This window comes from Rhea pennata, chromosome 12 (assembly GCF_028389875.1).
Source record: "Rhea pennata isolate bPtePen1 chromosome 12, bPtePen1.pri, whole genome shotgun sequence".
In the NCBI taxonomy this organism is placed as follows: domain Eukaryota; kingdom Metazoa; phylum Chordata; class Aves; order Rheiformes; family Rheidae; genus Rhea; species Rhea pennata.
Window position 1 is genome coordinate 5,229,149 of NC_084674.1, and position 19,220 is coordinate 5,248,368.

The 19,220-nt window shown below is 38.3% G+C and overlaps 1 protein-coding gene across 1 annotated transcript; it reads left to right on the forward strand.

Annotated features, from left to right (window-relative positions):
• Positions 1-443: 443 nt before the first annotated feature.
• EIF4E3 (eukaryotic translation initiation factor 4E family member 3) lies at positions 444-18,365 on the forward strand (the record flags this gene model as incomplete). Its single annotated transcript, XM_062585492.1, has 7 exons — positions 444-520; positions 7,085-7,157; positions 8,775-8,869; positions 10,933-10,993; positions 14,114-14,180; positions 16,246-16,401; positions 16,953-18,365. Coding segments are annotated over 7 exons (576 nt in total), but the record flags the coding sequence as incomplete, so codon positions are not given.
• Between the last annotated feature and the right edge of the window lie 855 nt (positions 18,366-19,220).

The window sequence follows — 19,220 nt, forward strand, 5'->3', positions numbered from 1 at the left end:
TGCTCATCCCCGTGTCCCCTTGCCCGTGTCCTGCTCATCCCGTGGTGTCCCCGTGTCCCCTTGCTCCTGTCCTGCTCACCCCCGTGTCCCCTGTCCCCTCGGACATGTCCTGTTCATCCCCGTGTCCCCTTGCCTGGGTCCTGCTCATCCCCTGGTGTCTCCGTGTCCCCTTGCCCGTGTCCTGCTCACCCCCGTGTCCCCTGTCCCCCCTCACATCTCTCCCCGTGTCCCCCGGCCTGCCCCCCGCCCCGGGTGCCCCTTGTCCCTCCCGCCGCCGCCCCCCGGCGCGGCCCCGGCCCCGGCCCCGGCCCCGGCCCCGGCCTGTCCCGGCCGAGGCCCCGGCGCCCCCCGCGGCCGGCGCGGGCGCTGCGGGGCGGCGCGGCGCGGCGCGGCCGACGGAGATGGCGCTGCGCCGCCCCGCGCCGCCGCCGCCGCCGCCGGGCCCGGAGCCGCCGCGCTGCCGCGCCGCCGAGGCGCCCGCGCTGCCGCTCCACTCGCCGTGGACCTTCTGGCTCGACAAGTGGGTGCGGGCCGGGGGGCGCCGGGGCCGGGCCGGGCCGGGCCGGGGGCGGCGGGCGGCGGCGGGCGGCGGGCCTGAGCCCCGCGGGCGCCGCGGCCTGGCGCAGCGCGGCCCCGCCGAGCCCGCGCCCGCCGCCCGGCGCGGCCTGGCCCGGCCCGGCCCGGCCCGGCGCGGCCCGAGGAGCCGCCCGCCGCCTCACCCTGCGCTCCGGCGCGCAGCCTGCGCGGTTACATCGTGAGGGTTTTTTTTTTAAAAAAAAGTCTGATTTCACTGTATTTCACACTCTTATCAAACGGTTTTTCCGCCGATTCTTTTTCCTACGGTTCCACACATTTAAATAGTATCGTTGTTTCTTCAATTACAAATCTAGGAGCATGTGTAAATTCCTTAAAAATACAACTGTTGCCTTAAATTTACAGAAGTCCGGGGCCTGCTGTAAAAAATACGGGGCCAACGGTCAAACCATAATTACTGATTTATATGCAAAACACTACTGTGTTTTGTTTACCAGCAGCAATGCTAGAATAACGCCAAGGAGGGAGGGCGACAGCAAAACAGACGGGCTGTTTCATGCAGTGGAAAACCATTTAAGGCGTTAGAAAGCACACAAGCGATACCTTCTAGTGCGCAGCCATAAATGTAATTTACTGCAGCGTGCGAAGGTTCGTGTGTCTCTGCGGCGCCCCGGGGAAGCAGCTGCAGCCTTCATCGGCCGCCCACACAGATCTGGCTGTGGGAGCGCTGCTTGCGTGGGTACAGGGTGAACTTCCCAGCGGGTACAGCCGTGTGCATGAGTTTATTTACTGACTGCAGAAAAAGCACGACAAGGGGCAGTGGTGCTTTCCTGTGAGGTGAAGCTGGTTTTGACTACTGTTACGTATCACTCTAAATTGGACTGAAAGGCAGGAAGAAGTGACTCTTAAGAGTCAGGGGTAAATGGATGCTGAGATGGATATGCAGAGTTGCCTTTTTTTTTATCATATTACTGTGAGAGAAATCCATGACTTATGTTGCAAGAGCTGCATAATATATCATTAAGTTATACGGTTAAAATGAATGCCCACCAGCTAAGTAGTGCTATATATAGCAACAGTGATGTGCTACCAAATAACTGCCTTAGGTTTAATGACCTCACCTTGTAACATGGTCACTTGATGCGTTTCCTGCATCAGAACTGTCTTTATCTCACATCGGCACGTATTTCTGTAAATGCCTTGGCGTCAGCGTAGCATCTGGAGGCTGTACTGCTGTGAGCAGGTCAAGCTCGTTATCATTGTCTCACGTCTCATATTGAACATTTGCATTTCCTGTAAGTGCTAAGCCCTTTTTGGCGTGCGTGGCTACGGTGTTTACCATCTGCTACTGCTTTCTCATATATTATCCCATATTTGTTTTAGGAAAGCGAGAATGATGAAAGTATTTGGGAGAATATTATTCACCAGTTTGAGAAGTAAGATCATATGTATGATCTTCAAATGTCAGTTGGCCAGCCAGTCGGAAAAGCTGTCAGTCTTTTCTCCTAAGAGAGGCAAGATTTTCTTTTTGATTGTAAAGATTTCTTAAGGTTGTATGCTAAATATACTAAACCCATGAGTTTAGCTCTGCTGTTTGGTTTTCCATGCTGCAGGTCTCCAAGTTCATAGCTGTGTGTCCTGCTGGTAGTGCTTTTGCATGCAGCTCAGTGGTGGCATTACAAGACATGGCATTTCAGCAAGGTGGGCAGATGCCTTTGGTGCCTTCTTGGGAAGTGGATTAATGCCGGAGAGCTTTGCACTCATGTTCATCTCAGTGAAGTTCTGCATTGGTGCAGGGTCCTCTTCATAACACTCTCTGGCTTTTGAACTAAAGATTGCATTTCTAGATTTTGCAACTCTTTTCTTTCAATTTTTCAACAATCTTCAATTTTTTTACAACAAAATATGGTTATGCCTCACTGAATATAACAAGTTAAAAATAAAGATTAGAAATCTGGTCATTGGATTCAGGTTGTGTAGCACATTCAACATGGGGATTGAACAAAAGGAAAAGTCAAATGTGGTGAGACCATCAAGGCTTGGTATCATCAAGGTTTGGTATCATTGATAACAAATACTGTTTGGCATTTGGAACCATCCCTTACTGGGATTTTGGGATGTAGATCTGAGTGTGATTTTGTGTAAATATAAGGATATGAAACTGCTTACACTTTTTTCATGTATGTATGGCCATGAAGCAAAGAGCCTACTTTGTAAACCTTGCAAATCATGACTATAGTTTAGACTGAGTATTGTATGCCATTTTATTTTTAATGCTACACTGAGTAAGCCATTCCATACAAAATAATAAAGAAAATTTATTAGCGTTAGAAGCTGCCTGATTTTCAGGCTCACCGTGAGAAGCCAGAGGTTCTGTCTGCGGTGAGTTTTTGGCACAGTGTGTATGAAAGCACACGCGATGATGGAGACTTTACATGCCCTTGCAAAAAGACATCTTCTGAAAGCCTACCTGCATCTCAGCTGCTATTGTTGCTAATATACCAATTTCAACCAACCGTAAGGAAAGTATCAGTTCCCTTTACGAATCAGTGTTGTCAGAAAATGAGTATAGGTTGCGTTAAAGTCTAGTACAGAAGGCTCACCTCTAGCTGAATTTTGTGAAAGATTGATTCCTTCGGGGAAGTCTGAATGTACGTCTATACAGGTCAGGCAGAAGGATCATGGATGGCCTGTTGTGTCTTCTTGCCTGACTTCTAGCAGAGATTTTAAGTTAGTTTGTTTCTGTTGTAAGAACAGTTTGACTTTTATATATTTGTTTTTTGAAAGGAAGAACATGTTAATGAATGTTATCAAATGTAATGCAATGCTATTAGTCTGCTTCAGGAAAGTGAAAATGTTCTTAGAAAACACATTATCTGTATATGCTTATTTTTCTCTCTCCATGTTACACTGAAGAGTTTTATATAAATAAACTTTAGTAGATAAATTCTGATAATTGAGCCATTTTCATAATAATTATGAATTTTTATAGCTGAATACGTCAAATATTTGAAACAAAACTTAATACTTTCCCTTCTTCCCTATAGCAAAATCTTATTTATCTAAGATCATCTATTTCATCTATTAAAGCTCATGAGTAGGTGGCTTACAATGAAAAATGATGGTTTATATTATAAAAATGTTCAAACCAGTAAATGCGTTTTGACAGGCTTTGATAGCTTGAAATCAGTCTTTGTCCATATTCAGAATGGATTACTACATTTGTTTAGTTGCCACAGCATGTTTTTGAGTATATGCTTTGGAATTAAATATTTTGCTTATTTATACCAAAACCAGTTGCAGCTAAATACTTACACTGATATTTTCTGAAGTGCTCAGCCACGTTCCAAGTTGCTCCCACTGAAGCCATGATAAGATTCACATTGAGAATGGGCCAGTGTGCGAACATCTGGAAAAAATCCTACCCTTAGTTACTTGTAGGGAAACAGAAGAGCTACAGTTTGGTGTTAGATGTTAACAGAAGCATGACCACCTGGAGATTTATTCACGGATAAAACACTGGAGTTTATCTTTGCATCTTTGTTCGTTATTCATAGTGGAGTAATAAAGAAGTAGCTGCGAGCTGGTGTTAGGATTCACCTTGGGCAGGTTACTCATGGCTCCGTTTCTCGCGCTCTTAACTAATGCTCCTGCAGTTCTCTGTAAGATACGGGAGATACGGGGAAATTAGTTGTTTGCCATGGCTTGAGCTGAATGTCCCACGTGGCATGTCAGATTACTGTTGTTGCCGATGGCAGTAAAATTATTCCAAATGAGGGGATTCTCTGATGGCTTCATTTTAAGGATCAATATTTGCAGTTTTCCTGTTTTGCAGAAGCATATATTGGGAGTTTTTTCAGGAGAGTACACAACCATCTTATGACTCCTAGTTTATATCATAACTGAGTGTTTGCTGGAAAAGTTGCAGAAACGGAAATTTCTACATTTTTTTTCATTTGAAACTCATCTACCATTTGTGCTAATTTAATCTAAACTTTTCCTACGTACTCAATTTAAAAAAAAATCACTATTTTGTGGCTTTCGAGGCACAAAAAACACTCAGTTGCCATCTCTGGTGATTTGTGGAGCTTATGGGTGTCTATCACAGAAACGCAGCACTTCATATTTGTTGGTGTTCTGTAATCTGGCAGGAAATTGTGCTTTTTCCTCTTGTTGTGTGCAGTTTGAGTACTTTGTTTTAATGACTGCCACTTTGGCTGGCTGTAACTAATATATTGTTTCTGTCTTATGCATTAATCCTAATTTATGCAAGTGTAATTCTGCTCAGTGTGGCAAATGGTGCAGAACTGAAACTTTTAAATTGATGTGTGTTATCATTTTATAATTTGCAATCCTTTCAATAGTTTGTTTCTCTCAGTTAATCAAATCATGAATTGGAGTTTCAGCTGCATACGGAAATAATAGGTTACAAATGATCTAGAGGTATAGCAGAGTATTCCTAAGCTGGTTGTAACATATAAAAAGGGATGAGCTGGGTATTTGAATAGTTATTTTGGAGATGTCTTTATCTTTTCTAAGTATTTTTTTAATAAAAAAAAACTTCTGGTGTTAGAGATCAGCCCAAAAGATCAATGATACTTTCCAGAGTTGGATGAAAGGCTGAATCTTGTGGGCATGAAGGACTTGCCAATAAAGTTACTAGGAACAAAAGAATAGTCCATCACCTTAAATTTTCAAATAAATAATCTACTGGTTGGTTGGTGTTTTCTGCCAGCTGATCACATAGGTTCTCTGGAATATATTATTTGCAACTATCAAAACGAATCATTTGATGACCTCAAAGTGGAATATTCTGTATTTCATTCTCAGCTGATTTCTGGAATGGCATTAGAATTGCGAAATGGTTGCTGTGAATACCTAGATAACCTTTGGCTGGAGTTACAGAATATCTTTTTATCTCGCACTTGAATAGACTTTATTATCACAGGGTCTCAAAAGCAGTATCATTTTGAATATATCGAATGATGATACTGTAAAGCAAAGTCATAAAGCAAAGTTAACTCCATACATATTGTTGGCTATTGAGTTAGCAAACTGGCAGATATAGTACTTAACAGAAGTAATTTCTCGGACGAGGGTGTGAGATGTGGAGAGGCAAAATCATCTCCATTTTGCCAGTTTATGGAACAACGTTTGAGAGGTCAGCACTAAGAAGACACAAGTGATACTGCACTGCACACCCCTCTTGCTCCCTACCAGCAAATAAAGTTAAATCACCTGCAAAGTTTTGTTCCCTTTTAAGTTGCTACTTGTATCCTGCATTAGGAAGCCAGCTGACCATCTCTGTTTTTGTTCAGTTTGAATTTTTCTGTTTATTCTTTAAGTGCAGAGTGCAGAAAAGGCAACTTCAGTTTATCAGTTTCTTGGTTTTCCATGTCTAATGAGTAACAGATAAGTAGTTTACTAGACATTAGTTTCTGCTCTGTACTGAAAAAGTTAAGAGGGAGTTCTCTGCTATTTTTTAATGTATTTTAAGTCATTCATCTTGACAGGTTCCATCAAAAACCATCAGAGTTAATATCAGAGTTTTGAAAATGTGATGCTGTTTTCGTAGTTTTGCTTAGGTTTAATTATTCAGCATCTTCCTTTACATGTGTAGCTTTTGCCCCAGCGCCTGGCTTGTGTCCTCAGCAACCGGGCGGTCTTTGAGTGCGTTCCTGAACGCTTCTGTGCTGATCGGATGTGTCGTGGCAAGACAGCCGCATAGCTGGGGGGATTGCTGGGGTCTCCTTTCCCCTTATCCTTAGATCTTTCTTCAGCAGGTACCTGGGCAACAACTTAGTTTTTCTCTCTGTTTCTTAGATCTACTGTGTTGTCTTTTTTTTCAGGTTCAGTTGTGTTATACGTTTGTGTTTGCTCTTTTTAAGATGAAATGGAAAGTTGCTTTGTTTCAAAATAAAGATTCTTTGGTGGTCTAATTTCTGCTTTAGAAATAGCCCTTTAGAAACAGGGCTTCGTGAGTTCCCTTATTCCGCTAGTTGTGTGAATTTGTAGTTTTGTGCCATCTAGTGGTGTGTGCGAGTAAGCAGGACTTCAAATTTAGAATATAATTACAATTAATTATATAGCTAACATTTTTTAAAGAAGATGGAAGTATGAAATACTGAGAATATTTTTTAATGGAAGAAACATCTGGGTTATACTGAATGCAATTAAAAAGGAATCTTGGATGTTAGCTTGAATTCAGTTACTAAGACCCCCTAAAATTCAAACCATTTTTTTTAAGTCTAAAAGCAGAAAGGAGAGTGGGGTGTCCATTAAAAGGAACACAGTTAGTTTTGGTTAATTCACTTGTCTAATCTAAACATAATTTTGTAAACTACCTGACAAATCTCAATTCAGCCTAAAGTGTAAGAATAATTGAATTCCTATTTTTAAATAAGTAATGATCATCTAAATTGAAGTTTACTCTGTAACTTTGACATATGAATGTTTCAACAACTTGCTAATATGATTCACTTTTCTCTATCCATCTTCCCCTGCCCCCAGGTAAAATACATATTTTTATTAACCTCTACTTTTTTTCAAGGTCACTTCCTGGTACTACAGCAGCTGAATGTGCATCAAATTTGAAGAAGATTTATACAGTACACACAGTACAGGTAAGATTAAGCTTCACTACAGTAGTTCCTACACATGAAAACTGAAACTTAAGGTGTGAAGTTACATTAACACACTTGTATGGATGAGTCACACTCATGCCTTCGCTCACCTGTGGTATGAAATGTAAGTACTGCTCTTTGTATGTGCTATAACTTAGTCATTCTTGGAATTTCATTTGGCTTTCCAGACCAGAAAAGGATGAAGTATGTTGGTTTGCTTTGATCAGACAAACCCACTCTTTTTAACCATTCCAGTTTCTTTTGGTGCTGCTGTTGGATTGTTATACTTAAGTATTTATCCTGCTTTTTCTCTAGTTGTGCTTTAATACAGCAAAGTTAGAACTTGTGGTTGATTTTCCTGTCTCTGCCCTTAAGCTTGACTTTTTTTTTTTTTTTTTTTTTTTTTTTTTTTTTTTTTTTTCCCAGTGAACTGGCTTATGGTTAGGTACTTTTACAATATGGATATTTGCAGCAGTGAGAAATTCCGCATGTTTCTATGTCATCTAGTTTTAAACCATCAATGCCAATCAGTGGGCATCTCTTGCAAGTAAAGCGGCATTTCTGTTTTACTGCCCATGTTGGTGTGAAATACAATGAATTGGTATTTGCCTTACCTTAATGCTAAGCTGACTTAGTTCACTAGATCGCTGAACTTCTAAGGTGATGCCAAAGCCTTCTCCTTGGAAGAACCCAACCATGGTGATCTTCTGTAGCTTTAAGTGAAGCTGTCTTACTAATATTTGTGCAGTTTGTTACATTACATGAGATGTTTCCTCTCAGCGGATCAATCTAAGAGGTAAACTGGTTTTAGAAGTTTTATGGAAACAAGGTTATCCGTGGCAGTACTTTGGTGTAATGTCTGAGGTTGTTCTTTGCAGACCTTTGGGGAAGGTTCTCTTTCCCTGTCTGTATTAGCAGTGTCCACATCGTTCAGGCAGTGAAATCAATTTTGACAGCACAAATTGGTCCATTTCAAAATGAGGTTTAACCAAGTGTCATCAGCTCATCCACAGGATCGCGCATTTGTGCGCGCTTCCCCGTTTTCAGCGGAAGGTAGGGTATTGCGCAGGGCAAGGACTGCACAGCAGCAGTGTGGGGCAATGGGTACTTGTGAGTCTGAGCCAGCCACGGGGTGGTAATTGTTTACGTATCTTTTCTGTGATAATTTGAGCTGATTACTGCTTAGCATTAAAAAAGCAAAAATGGAATGCAGAACTCAATATAAATATTCCCCTCTCTCCCTGATTTTTACATCAATTTTTATATTTTTAATAGTTTTTCTTCTCTTTTAGTGACTGGATAATGGAAACAGCTATTAGATGAAGTTGCCAAGGGCCACAAAAATTATCACGTAATGTTGATAATGTTGCAATGTTTAGTTTTAAAATTGTATTCGTATCTAATGTTACATCCACTGCATGTAGCTGCAACATAATCTTTAAAATCTTTAAGAAGTGAAATTGTAACAAGATGATTTCAAAGCCTTTTTTATAAAGTACAAGAAGATGATAGTTCTCTAGAGTAAAATACGTGATGGTTCTGGAGAAAATAAAGGTAGCAAAACCTCATGAAAGTTCTTCTCACATGTTAATGCAACTATACTTTTTTATTTTTAAGAATTTCTGGAGTGTCTACAACAACATCCCTCCTGTGACAAATTTGCCGCTGAGATGTAGTTACCATTTAATGAGGGGAGAGAGACGGCCGCTTTGGTAAGTGTGTTATCATTAGACATTTCTGGGAGTGGGCAGTGAAAAACATTAAGTACATGGTGAAAGGAGGCACAAGTGGGACAGGAGTGTCTTGTCTCTGTTGCCTGCAAATGGCTGAACTAAGGATATTTCTTTTGTAGGTCTATCAGGATCTTTTTAAGCTTGAAAGTTACTTGTGCTGAAGAGAGTCTATATTCAAAAGACTATAACTTAATTGTCCACTTTGGAACTTAGATGTAAATAAGAAATCAAATTATGAATTAAAAATTAATACATTATGTCTCCAAATTTTGGTTCAAGAATACACAGAAAATACTTTATGGTATATTATGCTTTCATATGGGTTACTAGTATTTGAATTATTTTTAACTTAATTTTTTTTCCTCTCCACTGAAGGTAGTGTAGTAACAGTATAAATGACTGATGCTCCTTGACAGTTCTTTACCCATGCAAAAGTATGGTTCATATGCATAACACTGTATATATGGGCTTAGATTAAAGCTAAATGTAACTATTTAATGATGCCATTATGAAGGGATAAGTTGCAGCAAATTCCTATGAGACTGGTATAAATCAGTGATTTTTTTTCCCCAGAAGTTGAGCTAGCCTGCCTTCTTCCTGATAAAATTCTTTTACTTTCTAATTGGATAGCTTAAACATTTTCTGAGGAGATTTGATCTTTTCGGCATCATTTGCACTAGACAGTGATTGAATTAGAGTCCTTTAACTTGATCATAGAATGCCTAACTGGATGTTGACTTACTACAGGAGGTTTCCATGCTAATCTGAAGAAGTAAATAATTTTCTAAAATGAAATATATCTGAAAACATACATTACTTTTCTAAAAATACTGTTACTGGTCAGAATAGCTAAAGTAGGTTGAAAGAAACATTGGTGCCTGTACAAATCAAGTAGGCAGTTGTGTGGAGGTCTTGATATCTTTGTCAGGATGAGTGGGAACATTTTGTTTTTTTTCTCTATTTTTAGTTTTGATTTGGTAAGTGTCTAGTAGGGGTGTGAAATGTCAAGATCTTTTTTGAAGATGATACATCTATTTTAAGACTATCAAAGTAAATGTGTATGCTGTATTTTAGGAAAGGGATTGCAAGATGTTGATATGATCAAAGCCCACTAACTTTTCAGTAATTACTGCACAGAAGCTTTTCTCTGATTACAGTTACAGCATGCGGGCTAATTGCAGCCTAGTTTTTAGGAGTAAAAACAAATTCTGGAGTGCAAAATGAAGACTGCAGATTTTTGAAGGTGTCATTCCAAAATTTGCCTCCTTTCTTTCCCCAGTGTTTGTCTGGATTGATGGGAGCCCATTGATCTTGGGGAATCTTTATAGGTTTTGTATTCAACCCTCTTAGGTTTGGATATTCAAAAGGCGAATTTTAGAGTATACTTATGAAAACTTCAGAGTTTACGCTGTGTCTGCTTTTACAGAGTTCTAACAGAAAACTGAAAGCCCCAAGTGTAAAATTTATAAAAAGAATAGTGACAGAATAAACTTGAAAAGTCTGCAGGTTTGTTGTTGTGCCTTTGCCATTATAAAGCAGTTTCTGATCATGTCTGTCCTGACCCCAGACAACTTCAGTCTTTTTCTCTAAATTAGAACAATTAATTTCTAGCTGTCTCAGAACTGAAATGAAGTGTGTTCAAGTTCTGTTAAACTGAATGAACTTGAGAGTAACAAGTTGCTTATGTGAAAATATGTCAGAGTTTTTCCAAAATAAAAGGTTACCATAGCAAAACATAAAATTGCTTTGTGGCATGTTCCCATATAGTGTGCAGCCACTTCAAAGATAGTCTGTGGTCAGGGAAAATGTAAGTATTTTCCAACACACAAAACTTAGGAGAGGGATTAGGTGTTGAGAGATACACTTCGTATGAACAATGAAAGATTTATCTCTGATGTCAGAAGTCATAGCTTGAGTCATGCTACCTGGAGTTAGTAATTGCATTTCAAATGGGGGTTTTCTGGGAAAATAAAACCCCAGACATAGGTTTATCTTGATGTGGATTTGAATGTTTATTTTACTGATATATTTCCCATAACCAGGGAAGAGGAAAGTAATGCCAAAGGAGGTGTGTGGAAAATGAAGGTCCCTAAGGAAAGTACGGTACGTAATATTCACCTTTTACTTAGAAATGATTTAACAAGGGGAGTTCTTTAAACTCTGTGAAATAAAGCTTGTGTAAAGTTTTTCAGTTTTGACATCATCCAGTACAACAACCAGACACCATTTTAAAATTCATAACTTTTTATTGCAAGACAGTGAGAGAACATTTCTTTTTAGCTAATTCAGTATCTTGTTTTTGACAATATTTGTCATTGTATGGTGACAAATCAAGCCAAAGTTGAAATGTTGTACTCCATTTCCATTTGGCAGGCGTAGTATTTTACAAGTGCCTTTGTTCTCAAGACTCTGTATGCTTACAGGTGTCCAAAACAAAATATAAACATCTTTTCCTGGTAATACTAAATGCTAGGTTATAGCCAAAACCTTAGTGATACTCTTCAAGAATCCACACACAGTTCAGCACGACTGCCAGAGTTTCACTGAAGTGTCAAGTGCGACTAAGCTCTCTGTCAGGCTCAGTAGGACTCTTTGTGCTTACCGTTGCTTGTACGCACTCCTGTAGACGTATACTGTTTGCACTGTGCCTTTCTCGTGCCGGTTGAAGACTAGGACTTTGTTTCCATGGATAGCTAATCCCGTCTAATGCCTTGCTCCCACTGGAAGGGGGAAGATCTTGCTCTTTCTCCTTTCCCAGTCCCACTTGTCCTGACAGTGGTGCTTATCAGATCATTCTGTGAGCTGGTTCAACACACAAAGATAGCAGAATTATTTTTTAATTTGATCAGTATATGATCAGGAAATATTTTTGAGGAGTCTGTGGGGTAAAGGAGAAAAGAGGAAGATGAGGTAGTCCCCTTTGCTGGCAACCGTGAGCTGTCACATCACCTTGTGCATGTCTTATAAAACCGTAGCGCTTTTTGATTTGCTCTTTGATTTGCTCTTTTTTAATTTTAAAGTTTAAAATAGAAAATACGTTCAGGCATGTCATTGTTTTAGGCCTGCTGAAAAAATTTTGTTTTCTGTGTGCTGGGCTTTGTGCCCCTATTAAAAGCATGTGAGTAACTTTTCCTGTGAACTGTCACAATGAAGAGATTTGACCTATTCACATGTGTTATTTATGTGTATAAGTGTGTTCTGGATCAGGCCTTTAAATGCTAAAAGTGACGTGTAAGAAAAATGTGACAGCCTTGCAAAAGGCATTAAATGCTGAAAGATGGTACTTGAAATTTCAGCCAAAAGTTAATTGATTTTGCCTGTGGGTTTTTTTTTTCCATATGTGAATTGCAGCTTTCTTCCTTTCCAATCCCAAGTGATCACAAAAGACTGAAATTTTCTTTTTCCTTTTATAATCCAAAGTGTGAAGATTGTCAGAAGTGACAAGCAGTTTGGGGGGCTTGCATTTTTGGGTGGTGAATTTAGAAACCTCAGAGATACATGTTTTTTCACAGGCTAAATGAAGGAAACTTTTTTGATCTCTGGAATTAAATATCACACATCTCTGGCTACTTCTGAAAGTTTTAATCTGAGATGAACTTGAATCAGCTTTTAGTATCTTTGTAAATGGAGTAAATATTATCTTCGTGCCTATTTCTCATTTTTGGCTTCATGCTTCTAATGGTCACACATCCTCACAGTAGCTCTTAGGCTAAGAAGAACTGTCTTGTACAGACCTGAGTGGAAAGGATGACATGCTCTAGCAATGCTTTGATGAGGGTGTGGAGGGAGGGAGAGGTAGCTTTCCTAAAGATATCAGTCTTTCAGATGGTATGATAAACTAACTGACAAAATACTGACATTTGAAAATGTTTTTGCATGTATACAGTGACACTTCTTTATGTCAATTTTTAATATGAAAACTAATACTTTTTAGATCCTCATAAGCCTGATCCTGCAACTGCTTACTACTGGATGAAGTGCTTCCTACCCATGAGACCATTAGGACAACTCACAGTAGTGAGCACTATGCCTGGTAATGAGAGTATGCATGGTCAGTCTCAACATTCATGTATGAACTCTTCCACTGGCAGGCAAAATGCATCATGTCAAAGATTATCACACTGACATCTTCAAACTGCCTCATTGATGCGTTGCATCAAATAATTCTTTCCATAGCCTAGATCTATATTATGCATTGGATTAGTTGGTAATTATCAAGTCACAGAAATGCATGATGCTTATCTTTTGTACCCCAGAAGATGGCTTAGGAGTACTTAGAAACTCCATTAAAGCAGTTTATTGGTTTATCTTCTTCATAGCTGCTTGCTTTTTGTTTTAACCTTGGTGCATTTGATTTGTTTTTTCCTTTTTTAATAGTACTAAAACCCAAGCTAACTCAGAATAGCAGAAAATACATTCCTTAGAAGCAGTATATGAAAAAGTCATTATGGAGGTATAGGCGAATATAGATGTTGCCATATTCTAAAAAATAATTTATGTCTTTGTAACCACACACCTTGGAGCATATTACTGAATGCGTTAGAACTGCATGTAATGTGTTAAAAAAAGAGGTTCCAAGTTCTGAATGCTCTTTGGCTTAGGTGATAACAAATGTCAAAAGCAAATAACAATGTAATTACTCTAACAGAGCCAAAGAAAACTGGCTGATTGCTTTTTTTCTCCAGTTTTAATTCTCTAGTTAGCATTTAAATTTGTTGAAAGTCATAGTCAAGGAGAAGCAGGCATGATGTTTAAATATAAATACATTTAGTTCACTGGTAGGGTTTTCTGGTACTTTTTTTAAAGTGGATAGTAATTATTTTCCATAGAAACAAATGATTACAAGTGGAGCATTATAGTCTTTTTATCATACGAAATTCTTGGGAGAAATCTACTTTCGTGCTTTATAGTAATTAGTGCGTTCAGGATGAGTCATGGACCCAGATATAGAGCAGGTAAATTTATACTTAAATATTTAAAATATTTATTAGAACAGCTCTGAGTTGTGGTATTTATTATCAGACTCTAAACTTGCTCTAACTATACTGAAGAAATTAATAATATAGTGTGCAACTGTTCATTTGCATACCATTCAGTGTACAATGTACTCTTTTTCTGTCCAGACAACCTCAGAAAGAGAATCCACTCAAAACTGAGGTAGCAAGCCTAACACTTAAATTAAGAGAAAATAACACAATAGTAACTGTTTTTTTTTCTTCCTAGGCTGCAGTTTGGAAAGAACTACTGTTAGCAACTATTGGAGAGCAGTTTACAGATTGTTGTGCAGCAGGTAACTTTTAAAAATAATTTAGACTAGCATCACAAACAGGGAGTTTGAATGCAGACTGTGGAAACAGTACTAAAAATACAGGACAAAGCATGAAATCCTATTCGTACGCATTTGTCATTAAGAGGAGGAGAAGGTTTTCTGACTGTCTTGGGGCAGAAATAACTCTAGATTTGAGTTCAACAGCTTGCAACTCTTGGAATCCAACAAGAAATTACATTTTCATAGTAGATTGCTTGTACTATCTCAGCTGGAAGTGACTAAATTAGACAGACACCCCTATTACCCCTCATGGTCTCTGTTGAGTCTCCTAATAAGGTGACGAGTTGTCAATGGAAGCAGCAGAGAAGACCTGAAATAGAGAAGCTGAGTGTTTTGCCTATCATTACATTAAAAACTTGCAGCAGAGCCATGATACAAACCTGGGTCTCCTGAATCTCAGGTTAGCGCTCTAGCCAAAGGTGGTATTTTCATTATCACTTAAAAATATTGCTTAGGTCAAGCCAGTCTTTAGTGTAATTGAATTTACATAAAAATTCTTAAAATGCCTTGTTGGTTTACTAGAAAACAGTCTTTAATCATCCAGAAACCAGTACATGATTTTGTTCAGGTGTAATAATTCAGTGAAGTCATTTCAGAATAAATTTCATCTCTGTGCTTGCAGACTTGCACGTTTCACTTTAAATGGTCCTCAGGAAGGGCATGTGAGTGCTACCTTGCTTAAGATGTGTCATCATGCTGTATCTTAGTCATGAAAAGCAAGCGTGAGTCTGTGACCATTTCGTAAGCTAAGGTTCGTTTGCAGAACTGTTACTAGGTAAAGTAAATGATTAACTTGTCAATCCAGTGGCCTATAGGGAATGAATTCCGAGAACTGATTACTAAGCTAAGTTTTCAGTTTAACTTATTTCTCATAATTTCTTGTGACTATATTTACTCCTAGACATATATATATATATATGTATGATTAATCTGGCTTTTATTTAATGTTAAGGAATATCCCATTAGGAAGTGTTCCATCTCTGCTTTCTCATTCAGGAGAAAAGAATTCAGTTTCTCTAGTTCACAGAGCAACTCAGCAAAGATTTTTCAAACAAATATTCTCTCTCAAACATAGTTAATATAGCAGAGCAGGCATGCTACATTAGGTTGGTTCTCTATATTCAGTTAGTTGTTTTGTTTTGTTTTATTTTTTCTAAAAGGGTTTACTGAGCCAATTTCTTAGATAACGTATTCATTGCTTGCCTGACTTATTTCAGGATTATAAGAAGGAGAGTACAAGCCTCAAATCCTTTACCCGCAGAAGACATTTCCAATAGGTGCTATTAAAAACCTCAGTATGCATAGCTGAGCTCATATCAAGAAGAAGGGAGATTTTCTGCCCAGGGAAGGAGGAGGCAACTGATGGGAGGAAGGTGGAGGCAGTCTTCCCTTTCGGCACCAACAGGGTCTCAGACGGGGCTATCCGCAGAACCGCATCCGGGGGATTTCCTACTAAGAAGTGCTTCTCTGCTCAAGTACAGAGTTATCAACGCTGGTAGCAGCAGCAGCAGGCCTGGCTGTGGTTTTATTAATTATTTTTTTGCTGCTTCTTTGACAAAATGGAAAGGGAAAACACAGCAATACAGTTTACAGTCTGGAAAAAGTAATGTACAATCTCTGGCAGGCACTGTTCACGGGGTATTAGTTGTTTTTCCCCTCAAAATTTTGCTTATAAGTTGCTGAAGTAAATTAGCTTTAGTAGTTTATGTTACTAACTTTAGTGAATATTTTGATGCCCTTCTAGTAAAGGATAAGAGTGCAATAATAAAGATGAATAACCTTGTGACAATTTATTAAAACTATTTTGAGGTAATATTTACAATAGTTTCTACTAGTAATAATGTTTGTTTCTTTCTGGTAACTATTTTGTCTGGTTTCTGCACTGGTATTCTCTTCATTGGAGATCGCTGTCTTTCCTTTCTTGAGTTTGTTCAGCTTTTGGGCAGTGTTTCATAATACATAAGTATCAAATAAGACATGCCTCACTTTTAAAGAATTCTTTAATAATGCTTCCTCTTCTGTACAGATGATGAAGTAATAGGGGTTAGCGTCAGTGTTCGTGACCGTGAAGATGTTGTACAAGTCTGGAACGTGAACGCCTCTTTAGCAAGTGAAGCAAAAGTTTTAGAAAAGATACATAAACTTCTGCCCCACACATCTTTTAAAGCAGTGTTTTATAAACGTAAGTATTTTGTATTAGTTCATTTCTACCTTCACTAGAGAAATAGTAGCCAGTAGGATATTTCCATGGGAATAACCTGCTTGATTCATCTTTAAAGATTTAGAAGTCTTGCATCTCTCATTTCATTCAAATTTTTACTTTAAAGTTATAGATAGTTATGTCCCTTCAAGGTAAAAGTTAGCTACCATTCAAAGTATAGAATATTTTAAGCTTAATTTTAGGATATACTTGGTTTCTTGTTTAATATGCAAGATTCCTAAAATGAGTGAGATAAATGTATTGATAACTCTCAAAATTTCATGCTTTTTAATTTAGATATTCGTGTGGTACAACCATTTACTATCAGAATTTTCAAGGATGCCTTAATTTAGGCTGTGAATAAGTGTATTATCAGAATAGTGCATTCCCCAAGTCACTTGTTTGCATGTTGTCTTCCTTGACTGCTCACACCCTGTTGTCTTTTATTTTCATCTTTTTAACTTCTTGACAAAGTTTACATAACAAAGTTTACAATTTTTATTGTTTCTTTTTCCCCTCCCTCTCTTCCTTAGCACACAGAGAACATCATGCTTTTGAAGGCCGATGTGGAAAACATTAACTGCAGTCTGTACCAAGTTCAGTCTTTGTTATTCAGTGTTTTGAAGTGCTCTGAACATGGAGGAGGATGGACAAAGCCCTGCAGGAGCACCACGTGCAGTGCCTTTTTGAATTTTTACCATTTCAGATTGGGCTATGGCTACTGAAAATGAGGAAAATGGATGCCTTGATTACTAAATGTGCCATTCATTACTTTTTATTTGGTTGTTTTTTTAGTTTCTTTAAAATTTTTTAGGCACTTGTTTTTTGATCAGATTATATTTGTTCCTCTTTCAGTAAGAGAGAAAGCTTTCATTTATTTTGCACTGTACTTAGTTAAGTGCAAATGCACACAAATGTGGTATACTGCTTTTTTCTAAATGTGTTGTACATAGAGGAAGACTGGCTTGATGAAATATGTTTTCAATCTTTGTTTTGAAACATTCCTATCATGTTAAGATTTACTCATTGTCTTTATCCCAAGAGAGAAAGAAATTGCACTGCATTATTCTAATATACCATGTAATCTGGTCTTGCACTGGCAATAGCACACATACTGTAAGAGTAAATAATAATCACTGAATGAGAGACTAAAGAGAAAACATTTATTTTAGGACTAAACCTCTGTGAGATGATGTTAACTGTAGTAATTTCAAAAAAAACACTTATTCAGACTGAGATATCTTTCAGTAGGAAGCCCTACAAACTCTATACCTCTCTTATTTTAAGAGGGAATGGTGTTTTTAATGGTTTTATGTTGTATGCTTCCTTACGATATTTTTTTTGTACATTCATGAAAAAAGTGTCATGAATAGTCTCTAATGCATTTGACTAACTGGATTAATTCCTCACCCTTCTTAGATTAGTTTAGGCCTATGCCTGCATCTCCAAAAGCTTCAGTATCAGAACTGCTGTTGACTTCAGTGCAAAGGAATAGGTCCCATCATGTGTAGTTTCAAGCAATCGTGGCACCTTAAGTGAGCTTTTTTTTTCATTTACAGAAAATAAATGAATTTTGTTTTACAGTGTGCATGTGAATATGAACCATGCTAATCCTTACATATTTATCTGTGTTAATTATTTGCGGTGTCAATTTGTTTTCCTATATTACCAAAGATTGATTTAGTTCCTTTCCCAAGAGTAAGCTACAAAGTAGAGATGAGTGTACACTCCACTGAGCATTACTTCATTGTTAGGAGTTTTTATTTGGCAACTGTTCAAATTGCACTGATTTCCACATGTTTAGTATATTAAAAGGCAGCCGTTGGAATCAAATAAATTCTAAAGTAAGAATCACATTTGAGATTTTTTACAACTTCGTCTGTATTTATGAGTTAAAGCTGTACAGTTAATAAGCATTGTTAATTAAACAAGTTTTCTAAATCAAATATCTTGTTTCTGCAATTGCTTTCCGAGATTACATTACTGAACCTTCCTTTTTAAATCTGTGTATTTTTCAGTATTTTTTTTCTCTTAGAAGCTATCAACGTTTTGTACAGAGATAAAATGTCTTCTAAATGGAGTTTTTGTGTAAAATCAGAAAGAAGGCTAAAATTTAGCGATATCTCTTGTATATTTTCAGTTACTACTTAAGATATTTTTCTTACAGTTCAGATTATTTTCTTGCAGTTCTTTATATACTTTATAAAGTATATACATTGAGGTTTAAAAATAGAAAGTATAGAAACCATTACCAGTTTAATTATTTGATATTTTGTAGAATTCGTATTGTTGCAGTGACGTTATATGATATAAACCAACTAACCTCATTTACTTTGATTAGTTTTTACCATTCTACTTTTCTAAGATGCATCTAAAGCTGCAAGGATTTCTTTTTGTGGTATAGTTCCCTTTGGATTACTCCAAAATTGTCCGAGACCCATTAAAAAAATATATAAATCTGTAATGTTGTATTTAACTACAAGCAGGGTTTGAACTAACAGTGCAGTTTCTTTCGTAGGTACACCCTCGTCTGCTGGGCGCACCTGTGCTAGCGCTGGACTGGCTAGCTCGGGTGCTGCTACGGGTGTAGCTGTGTCTGCACAGAGGCCAGCAAGGACCGATACTGCGCGGGCCGGTTTCCCAGGCAATACGGAGGATCGCGATGCCTCGGCAGCTCTGTTAGCACTGGCCTAGGTCAGCTGAAACGTGACGGTCTGCGGTGCAGGGCTCCAGGGTAGAGATGCTTCGTCTTACTGCAAGAACAGCAGGTTTAAATAAGAGAGTGTAAAAAGGTGCTTCAC